The following is an 11,650-nucleotide window of genomic DNA, read 5'->3' as shown; positions in this document are numbered from 1 at the left end:
TCGCAGGGGTTATACACTAGGGACAAGGGTGTAAGAAAATGGATGGATGGATGGATGGATGGATGGATGGATTATCCCAACCGGTGTGCATTTAGACAGTGAAGAACCCGGAGAGAAACCACAGAAAGGACAACATGGAAGTCCACCAGATTCCCGGAGGGGGTTCAAACCCAGACAACATATCAACTATGACACTGTTCAGCTCTGACATTGACCAACAAAACTAAAACTAAAAAGCTAACTGTGAAATTACAATATGTAAATGGATGTGCTTCAATTGAAAAATAACAACCTTTAAGCAAGTATTAGAATATTTTTCATTATGTCCCTGTTCAGTGTGGACTTTCAAATGTATTTTTTTAATGTAGGGAAATATTCTAATCTTAAGTTTTCAATTTCCATTTGCTGTAAGCAAATTATTTTTATAAATAACACAAAGGGCTGAAAACATTAGTGTGTAATTGATCTGTGTAGCGTTTCATTTACTGAATTAAGTTACAGAAATAAATGAGTTTTCTAGAAATATAATTTATTGAATATGACTGTGTATAAAAAATATTCACAGGAGTTTGTATCTCCAATCCTTTTGCAGGCAAGTATAAATTATAAAACAATAAAAACACATAACCTTCTAGTCCAATCAGGTCTTCTGGTTCTAGTGTACTCTGCTTCCCCAGAACTAGTACCAAACACAGGGAAACAGCATTTATTTTCTAGAACTAATTTCCAGACAACTCATCAACACTGAGTTTCTTCAAATCAAAACTAAAAAACCCACCCGTTTTTATAGCTGCCTTGGCTGTTATGCTTTCAAGGTGTAAAGCGTTGTTGCTCAAATGTGCTGTATGAATACCCTTTACTTGACTTATACTGAAACTACATGACCTTCTGAGAGTGTATTATCAAGAGGCTAAAATGAAAACATTTCTAAAGCTTGAGTACATCTTTTATTGGATAAAATACTCAATTTTATATATTTCTGAGACATAGCAGCCTAGTTTTCTAAACGACAACTGGATCCCAAAGAGACTGAATGCAATTTTTGACCATCTTCAAAACTCAAGTGATTTTGTTCAATAAAATCACTCAGTAGCTTGGAAGCCAAGTCATGTAAAATATTATATACAACTAAAACAACTGCACATTTAGATAAATACCCCCCAGGCATAAAACGTTGTTAAAATTATACAATGATAATGTTGGTTTCACCTTTTATTAATTATGTTTGATACATTTCTTACAATTATCTATCTAAGAATTGTTTATTCAGAATAATTCTGACCTTGTGAAAAACTCCAATTGCAGTATTGCATGTTACCACAGCCATTTAATATTTGTTGATTCTTTGTCTATGTTGCATCTTGTTTTTGTGTCTCTTTCTTTTCAAACATCACTTGTCAAATTCCCTTTTATTGATAAAGCAATTCAGACGCCATTGTGGGAAACTACAAAAAATGTTGGAGATGGCAGAGAATGCAGTGGAACTGTAATTACTTACTGAAATTTGAGTTGCTGCTGGGTCAGTGTCATTAAAATATTGCTTCACGATGAAACAAAACTTTATGGATTCATTAAAGTATAATGAAAAATGTCAAATTTACTAGTGTCCCCCCCTAAACCCGCAGATTCAAAACCAAACATATTTTATCCATCCAATAAAGGCACTGGGTTCTGTGTATTTACAACCAACTAATCCTTTAAATTAACCATTACTGAAGAAAAGAAATGCATCAGTTAAATCTAATTTGCCTCCAGGAGCTTTCTGCAGTAGCTCTGTAATTAGAAAGGGGGGATTAGCTATTGCTCACTGTGGTGCCAAGCCGTTTCTACCAGTCTCGTTGCACGACAGTAAGCCATAATGTGGTTGTATTGTTGTGATCTTGACACCTAATTACATTTTCTTTTGTGTGGTCCAGATGAGTGAACGTTACCTACCGCTCTGACTATAATTATGCCATTTGCAGAATTCGAAAAGTACATTGTTGCAAATCTGGCTTTGGCTTATAGGTGCCATGAATACAAACAAACAAAAATGGATTAATCTCACACTGCAAAGCACTTGATGTCTGCAGAAATCTTTGTGCAATGCAAACAGCATGAGAGGGGCTCAGGTAGTACTTCAAAAGAACTGCTTTTCTTTTGGTCAATTGTTGAGTCACACGTTGCAAAAAGGTTTTCAAAAGCAGTTTTTGATATCACCTATTTTCTCCCAGCCTACCCAAGGAACATGTAATTTTTCCTGGCTAAAAACTCCTTACAGGATTTTCTGTCCAACAGAGAGCAAAGACTGCAATAAAGCTAGGCACAAATCCAATAGCTGCTCCATTTCCAGTGAATAATGGAACAATCTAGCAGACAATGCATGCAGCCACGGGGGTTTTATGACAATAAGTGATCATATTTCATATATTTAAATTTAACAAAATATCCACAGAGGACAAAGTGAGTCATTGAATCGGTTTCTGCGAGAAGATTGAAGAAAATTGAACAATTGCTCATATTCTGGTAATCCATTATTGGACTGGAACTGTTTTTTAAAAAATAGCCAGATATAACAGCTGACCTCTTAAAGGGTTTTAATACATATGGAGAACAGTTTAACATAGAAAAATAAAATTTAAATGTGAACTCAAATAGTGTCTTTGGTCTTCCTCTGATAGAAATGAAATTGTTGACAAACCAACAACTAATCTAATTTAGCAAGTCAAAAAAAAGATAAATTAATGTAGATTGCAACTGCTATTTTCCAAAACTCTAAATTAAAACCCAAAAGAGACACAGATTGCATTAATATTGCCACTTTTTAGTGGCACAGACTTGAATTTGACAGAGAATCTGCAGAGAGAGCTATCAGTGTGAAGACATGGATCCAGTCTCAAAAGTTGTTACAAAAGACAAATCATCAACATCAACTGGCCTTATGTTGCTCTGCCTTCCACACATGTGACATTGAATGAATAATAGGGTTTAATATTATGTGTGTTATTATTATGTGTGTTATTATTCTTCCAGAAGCACATAAATGTGCTTCTTGTTGTTGGACAAGAAGGCCTGGTTCAAAATACAGTAATTCATTCTTCAGGACTATGTAAACCACCAAGCTCAAACATAAAAGAATCAAATCAACACTCCAGGTATGTTTTTGATTGGGTATAACACTTTAGTATATTGCAAAAAATAATAATAATAATAATAATAATACAATAAAATGATTTTAATACTGCCTCTTTAATACTGATACATGTTAGTGTTGGTTTCATATGTTTCTTGTTAAATATATGTTTTCTCTGCCTAAATTTGACATTCTGTAATTATGTTTAGTTGTATTAATTTTATTACATTTTATCTGCATACAACTATATTTTCCATCTGTTCTGACTTCACTTTCAAATATTAAATAAGGTATTATGATCAGATATTTTGTAAAAAGAAATAGCCACACGAAATATTTCTTTACTCTTAAATTAGTAAATTTGGATGAGTATTATACATGTACCTCAGTTTGGCTTCACGAAGTCCTTGGATTGTCTGGCTACAAAGGGGGGTCGTATTTCCACTGTATTTAAGATCTCTATTATGGTATTAAGTGAAATGTGTACCCAGATAAAAGTGGATAAAAGTAATTCCGGTATTGGAGTGGGTATTCCCTGTGGGCTCATGTCTTTTGCGTGGATTTTTTTTTGTGCACTACATCACCGCTTACAGTGGTAATAAAGGCAACATGAAACCACATAAACTATGTAATCCACCGTTTACTGACCAATCATGTCATACCAATGACGAACTTCCTGGTTACATTTTCATCATGTAGGTCCCTTCCTTTTCCTCCTCCTCCTCCTCCTCCTCCTCTATGAAGTGAAGTCTATTTGCGCCGCGCAGCTGACAAAAATGACGCGACCACGATTGGATGAAAACAGGTTGGAGTAAAAGGAAAAAGGCAGAGTAAATTATCTGAGAGGACAGCGCAGGCTCACGGCTCAACGTGGCTGAGGCTGATAAACGGACAGCGTCGGTGAAGGTTTTTCTACTTTGTGTTGACGCCTACAAGGACACAGGAGCGCAGACGAGACCGAAAACGAGAGGAAGGAGGTTGTGGATTCAAATGAGTTTTGTTTTTGTTTTTTTTTGTATCTTAATCCGGGAAAACATTGGGATATCATGGCTTGACCACAGCAGGCTCTTCACCATTCTCCGACGATAAACTGCAGTGAGAAATAAAGGCTCTCTCTCTCTCTCTCTCTCTCTCTCTCTCTCTCTCTCTCTCTCTCTCTCTCTCCCTCCCTCCCCGTTTCCTTCCGCAGATGGAGCTCAGAGCTCTTTAATCCAGCCTCACAGCTCCCTGACAGGCAGTGGAGAACAACTCAGAAGGGTGAGAGGTGGATATGTGCACAGAAGAAAGCGCTTTAGTGATTCATGCTGTTAGAAATTTGACGCTAATGTTGCCACATCGCTGAAATCCCCGCTCGCCGTTGCGCTGCCAGCTGTCTATGTATGTATCTGTGGTCCAGACCTTCAGTTTCTCTCTTTACTTCTGTTCAACAGGACGCTTTATTCGCACTTGGAGGAATTTATGGGATCACAAGGTAAGATTGTTGGATCGATACTGGGTCTGTCCTTTTCGGATGATTCTGTCAGTGCATGCTTTCAGGGTTTGTTTTTCTTTCTTTCCTCTACACATCACAGGCTTTAGTTTCTGTTGTTTATAGCCTAAACATCCCAGCAGCTAACGTGTTGTCATCAGCCTTTATGTTCCCTGAAGCAAATACTTGTTCTTTAAACATTTAAATTGTCACCCTTTGTTGAGCCGCAGACACATTTCTTGAATGTCGCACTGTTTATCTCTCTCAATATCAGCAGATTAAGCAGATGTGAATGCAACAAAAGCAGGAGAACTCTTGGAGCTATATTTGAGCTAAAGCTAAAGTAATCCCCTTAATACATGTTAAAAGCTTCAACCTGGCTTGTGCATCACTGCATCCATCAGTTTAAAGTGCAAATGACTGTGAGCAGGGCCGACCCAAAGTAGAATAGGGCCCTAAGCAGAATTCAGTTTTGTAACCTACTTGCAGATTTATTATTATTAAACAAATAAGAAATGAGACTTGCTTGTCAGATTAAAACTGTCTTTTGAACATTTAAGGAGCTGTTAATGATGCTTTTCATTTAGCCAACATTTCTGTATTGAACTTTTGTACTGGCGTGATGTAAGACTTTAATTTTCATAGTGTTTTCACTAGCTGTAAGCAAAACAAACATAATTAACAGAAATAGAGGCTGGAAAACATTAGTTTATACGGCTGTAATTAGGCTTTACTGTATTTGTAATTTTATTTTAAATAGGTCACAATGAAGGCACAGAAAGATTAAGCTAGGTGTATAGTTGACGCATTGAACTGGGCTCAAGGGGTTGCACGCCAGTCGCGACGTTCCCGCCCATACAAGTTGGCCTTGCGGGCTGTCATGGTGCCTATTCACCTCTGAATTTTTAGAAATTGCCGTGGATCAAGTGTGCCACCTTTCACTCAAAATGGTCAGTTTGGACAGTGATCTTGCAGAGCAGATTTGAATTGATACAATCCATCTACAAAGATTATCTTTTTGGAGAACACTGCACAGACGAACGTGTCAAGTGTACAAAGCTCACCGCTTGCTCAGCTTGCACGTGCTCAATGCGAACCTCTAAAAGCGCGATTATAAAGGCTAAGGTATAATTGTGCTTTTAAAAGACTGCAGTTTGACTGATGTGAGCGCATATATTTTGTAATCAAAGAATAATGGGAGGTGTGGGCGTTTACGTCTCACACTTGTTCACTCGTTAGGTATTCTGGGATGCGCATGGATTTCTCTTATATTACTTTTGCATGTTACCACCATTACTTATTTTACTGGCTGATTACTTGGTTAAGATTTAACTAGAGTGCAAAAAATATATTTATTCTAATAGCATTTTTTGTGCCTGCTATTATTTAAGATTCTATAGTTCATTGGGGTCAAACTCATTTTCATCAAGATCACGGATGTCCTCAGAGAGCCAGTTGAGGCAGAATGTATTGATAAAACTACCCATCAACAAACTCTGAAAGTATTAAATAGCTGTCTCTGAACTCAAGGAATACGTCTTAAAAGTCTAATACTGATCATCTTTTCACGTTGATGTAATTTGACAGTATACAGATATTAACTGCTTCGATTGGCCCGGGGGCCCATAGTTGTGCTGTAATTGGATAAAATAACTATTAACTGATATGTAGATCTTATATAAGATCTATACATCAGGAATAGAGGCTTGAAAAGATATTTATTGCATAATACAAACAGAAATTCAGGTGTAGTTTATATTCAACTGGTGAAAGCTTGTAACCTAAAAGCTTCAAAACTGCTAACACTCAGTTTTCTTGTGTACTGCCACAAATATTCAACGAAAAAAAAAAAAAATCTGGAATCAACGTTTTGTCTGTTAAGTGGTTACCATAGACACCAGTTAATTAACATGTAGCAGCCCCTGTGTTTCAGCAACATTCGTAGTTGCAGAACGTTCACCTTAAGCAGCAGCTTACTTCATTTATCCCTTAAACCGGCTGCGGTCAAGTGAATAAGTTTTATAAGCTGCAATGACTTTTATGTGCTCCTCTGTGCAGTTTCCTCTGATGAGATGAGTGTGCGTGCTGGCCAGGGCAGTGATGAGGTGCTAGTTTCTCAGGCAGTTTGGGATTACCTGGCTGCAGCTGGGCGGCCCTGGCTCATTGACTTCCAGCACAAGCAGGGGATGAGCGCCGGCATCGTCAGGCGAGGAGAGAGAGGGGGCTGCTGCGCTGTGCGGCTGCAGCCGGTGGAAGGCTCGAGGAGCACCAGATCTGGGATGATGGATGGACATATCTCTAGCGAGACGCGAAAAGCCTTCATTGACTTATGCCGATGTGCCCGCAAAGAAATGAGCAAACAGGAGGGAGGACCCAAGAGGAAGAGGGCTCTGCTGCCTTGCGTGGCGGTCCTGGAGCAGAACGGAGAAGGGAACCTCCAGGCTCCACCTTCCCTGCCGCGGCGCTCCCAGAGACAGCAGCAGAGGTTTAGGAAACCTGCCGACGAGGAGGTGTGTGCCATGCTCCACGAGGCCTCTCTGAAGAAAGACATGGACTCTGGCATTGGTTCCCACAGTGAGGCCGAGGACAATGGCATTTGCTCAATTTGCATGGGGGACATAGTGGAGAGGACCACCCTGGAGAAATGCGGCCATTCGTTCTGCCGCTCCTGCCTGGAACGAGCCTTTAAGGTTAAGCAAGCTTGTCCCGTGTGCAGACTGGTTTATGGCCAGCTGGTTGGGAACCAGCCTGCCAATGGTTCGATGATGGTGGAGCGGGACCCTGATATGGAGCTTCCTGGCCACGAGGGCTACGGATGTATCTGCATCATCTACAGCTTCCCTCCTGGAGTGCAGACAGTAAGTACCGTCAGGTGCGGATATAGACTCTGAGCAATGCAACTTATTCAAAAGCCTGAAGCACAACCTTCCTCTCTTGTCCAGTTATTTTTATCCCCAATTTTTTCAGCTCTATGAAATTAGACTGAATCTATAAGCACACCACACTTTTCAGGGTTTTTTATCCGTAAAAGATAAAGCAGAACAAGACTCATTCTTTTCATTCACTTCACAATTATGCATTTTTTGTTTTATTTATGTTGGGTAAAAACAAAGAATTTTTGTTGACTTCCAGCATCTTGTGGTTGTAACCTGACAAAATGTGAAAGAGCTTATCTTAGCAAGATAGCATGCATTAATATTCTCTTGAATTAGATCTAAATCTAGTCTCTTCAAACATTAGGCAGTCAAACAGTCTTATTGTAACACCTTATGGATACAAAGAGCTTAAATGACTGAAGATTGAAAACGCAAAAAATCTGCATTTATAGCCTTAACATTTTATACAATGCTGCTGCAATTTAATTTCCCGTACATTTTATTTTCGTTTAAAACCAAAAACAAAGTTGTATTTGTGCTCCATTAATTTCACTTTTTCTGATATGACCGTGAAACACTGTCAGAAACTAAACACTGTGTTTTCCCATTGATGTCACTTTCTTCTCACATTTTTTGATCCCAAGCCAAACAACACCTAATGAGTTAGACAGCATTGTTCCCGTCCTGGAAAATCTGCTTTTCATTTACGGAAAGTCAAACAGGTTTTAAGCTTCCCCATTCAAGATAACGTCTGCAGGTTTACGTCAACATGTAAGCGTGACTGATGTTCGCCATGATCCTCGCCTTGTGAATCACCTCTGAGGAAGTGTAAAACATTTGCTGTTAAGCGAATAAACTTAAAGCTACACTGATTCACATCATACGTACTATTATCATCGTTTTATTCTGCTGATCAACATGAAGTATTTCTCAGATTAGCTGGACATTGGAGGATCAAACAGAGTGTTTGAATTGCCACTGCTGCTGTCTTTATTTTGCTTCATATTCTTCTCTTCTTTCATCTTCTGATGGCTATTATGGCACTCAAAATCACTTTGACCTTTTATGCACTTTGATACAACAAACATCAAACTATTTTGTTTGAATTTTATGTGATAACCCAAAAGAAAGTGGTTTATCCACCTTTTAGTCTGATGCTTCTAAATGATGGGTCTTCAAATGCAGGCTTCAGGGGATCATTTTCTGCAATTTTTTGATGCGTCTCTGGTCCAACTCACCTGAATCAAATGGCGGAATCACATCCTCAGAATACAGTCGAGTTTTCCACAGTCCTACTAATGGCCTCATTATTTGAGTCAGGTGTACTGAAGCGGAGACGCTTCAATACACCTTCAATACCGACCCTCGAGGCCTGCATTTGAAGATCCTCCATCTAAATAAAGTCCTGTGAAACTCACTGCCACCAGAAATTGCCTATTTAATACATAATTAAATCCCAGTGTCAGTACGGCTTGTTTGGTCACAAAAAAAAAAAAAAAATCACCAAAATGCATAAATTTAGGTTCATGTGTACAAAATTATAAAATAAAGCTCAAAGGGTTTAAGCTGATCATTGAGGCGTACAGCTCATGGGTAGATCTTTGATTAAAATGGTGACTTAAGATGATTTCAAACATTTTACTCAAGTGGCCATCTCTTTAAGGCCAGACCATTTAAAGGATGGATTGTTTGGCATTTGATTCGTGAAATGACTGATTCCATAACAGACGTTCGGTGTTTATTTGACACTTGCTACTTAGTTGGCATTTTTTAAACGATGCACGAGGATGTAAAGGGAAAACACGCCGAACTTATGGGTGCAGTTTCACACCGTGTCTGATTCATTTTACCCACAGCTCGATCACCCAAACCCTGGCGTTCGATACCCAGGAACAGACCGCGTGGCCTACCTCCCTGACAGCCCTGAAGGGAACCGCGTGCTGGGCCTGCTGCGTCGGGCCTTCGAACAGCGCCTTATCTTCACCATTGGTACCTCCATGACTACGGGCCTGCAAAATGTCATCACCTGGAATGACATTCACCACAAGACATCCATATTCGGCGGGCCACCCTGGTACGTATCGGTTGTCTGGTTTTTGGAGAATCCTCGACAAGGGCGTTCAGTCTGTAAAGAAAGGCTTCGGTGGAAATGGATGGATTAAAATGCAGTTACACGGTACTTTTTGTTGCCAGTTGAGCAAAACAAAGGAACTTTAGCCACTTTTTCCTTCTTTTTACAGCTTTGGCTATCCAGACCCCACATACTTGGTGCGCGTGACAGAGGAGCTCAGAGAAAAAGGCATCACCATGAACTGACCACATGAGACCTCCAGGACTTTGTTGGACTTTTCCTTGGACATGTCCTCACTGTGGACCAAACTGCAGGATTTGCTCTCAGACTGCCTGATGCCTAAAAGATTGCTGAAGATAAAAAAACAACAACAAAAAAACAAAACAAAAAAAAAAGAAAATCACCTCTTCAGACACACGTCTATTGCTGCAGAAAAATCCATATCTCCTCCACTGCTGTTCCACTTTGGTTATTTTTCTCAAGTCATTCAGTGCTACACGTGGAAGAGAATACTCTTAAATGCAGTGCTAATCCTCAAACCCTCACTGCTGGCACCAGGCCTGACTTCTAATGCACTTATTTAGGAGCTTGTCAGAATTAATGTTACAAGATATTATTTAGATAATTTAAGTTTAGTGACATTTAAGTTAGATTCTATTAATGTTCATTTCCCTCCTTTGGGAGTACTTTTAAGTCTTAAAAGCACATGTTTGGTTGTGTCTCCCTGAAATGTTTGTTGAACAAGTTTGATTGTTATTAATTACCTGTTGTGATGATTGTACTCAGTTCGTACGGCAGAAGAGCACTGCTTTTAGCAACAGATTTACAGTTCTGATGTTATTGCAATCTTAAGCACTCACAGGCACTTTGGTAACTATTATTTTTGTTTTAGTGAAGTAGAAGTAATGGAAATCTGCTTCCTCTGAATGAAGGATGCTCAAAGCAAACAGGTTTATGCAGCCATCAGCTATTAGCTGGCAACGCTGCTTAGAAAACATTACGCGTGACCTTTTATCTCGGGATGTAGTTAGATTTTTTTTTTAAATAGGAGGAATGTTAAATGATGTCTCACGGCAGCACCTTTCAGCAAGTGTTGGACGTTCCCACTGTGTTTTTTTCCCCAGTTGTCACTCCTGTTCTTTCCAAGATGTCTCTGAGGGGTTCGGCCCATTACCTCACTTCGATAGGAACACGCTGGTCCGAATTAGCAGATTTATGACGATGTCAACTTTGAAGGGCATATAGATCACTTGAACCAAATCAGAGGCACAAAAGCTCTTTAAATATCTATGCTTCAGTTCCTTTCAAACTAGGAAATTTGCCTATTAAAATTGTTTTATTCGAAATGAGCTAACTGCTGTAAATCTATCAATGTGTAACCAACAACAGGAGAGTTTAGTGATTGATTTGATTAGAGGCGAGTCACTGATCTCATTTTCTTGTGCCTTCCTTATATTCATTTTTGATTAAATAATCAGCCATGACGATTTTGGCGAATGTTGAGGATTTTGAGTGCTTTTGCAGTGCTGTTTGATTGTATAGAAGCCTCCGGTGTCTATTAGGCAAATACTCCGCAGTATTAAATGTAAAACCTAATCTGGTCCAAAAAATATCACCCCTGCCCCCCTTCTGGCCAAAACTTTTGCCTACATTAATTTTAGAAATAGATCCCAGTCTTTAAGCGTGTATGTGCTTTGCAAATCCAGCAGCCATTTTGTTTTTGGCTGGAAATAATCACTGATTTAAATGATCACAACGACACATCAAATGCTTTTGTTATGTTCTTGCCCCCTTCGTATTTTAGTTAAGGGACCAATCGATACATTTTTGGGACACAGGATTGTAGTTAATCAAAGCTACTGTGCACACCTTTCTATGCATACTGAACCTGAAGAAGGGGAAAAAGAAGAAGTAGATGGCTGGATTCCATATTTTGCAAATCGAATGTTAAGTAAAACAAAAATCTGTTCTGCTTTTATAATTGTGTTGATTTGTACTTCGTTGGTATTCAGAATGATGTGGCCACATTTTAATACTTGAATAAAAGTTCTGTTTGGGTTTGTCCACGATGTTCAGTGTGGGTCCTGAATAAATGCTGCCGAGTCCCAAGTAACTGATGATTC

At 39.1% G+C, this 11,650-nt stretch overlaps 1 protein-coding gene across 2 annotated transcripts; it reads left to right on the top strand.

Moving 5' to 3' along the window:
• The first annotated feature begins 3,831 nt into the window (after positions 1-3,831).
• On the top strand, positions 3,832-11,596 carry dtx3 (deltex E3 ubiquitin ligase 3). 2 transcript variants are annotated; one of them, XM_014982209.2, is made up of 6 exons: positions 3,832-4,089; positions 4,302-4,369; positions 4,543-4,583; positions 6,639-7,438; positions 9,313-9,530; positions 9,697-11,596. In XM_014982209.2, the coding sequence occupies exons 3-6, from the start codon at positions 4,571-4,573 to the stop codon at positions 9,770-9,772; spliced, it is 1,107 nt and encodes a 368-aa protein (XP_014837695.2). In that variant the 5' UTR covers positions 3,832-4,089; positions 4,302-4,369; positions 4,543-4,570; the 3' UTR covers positions 9,773-11,596. The 2 variants fall into 2 exon arrangements, with proteins under 2 accessions (XP_014837695.2, XP_087863514.1); XM_088007388.1 differs by having other exon boundaries at positions 3,956-4,089; positions 4,302-4,376.
• Positions 11,597-11,650: the final 54 nt, after the last annotated feature.

Source organism: Poecilia mexicana, unplaced genomic scaffold (genome assembly GCF_051168715.1).
Source record: "Poecilia mexicana isolate PSO_F unplaced genomic scaffold, ASM5116871v1 scaffold_7, whole genome shotgun sequence".
NCBI classification, from domain to species: Eukaryota; Metazoa; Chordata; class Actinopteri; order Cyprinodontiformes; family Poeciliidae; genus Poecilia; species Poecilia mexicana.
Note: the sequence above shows the minus strand (reverse complement) of the source record. Positions and strands in the feature narration are given on the sequence as shown.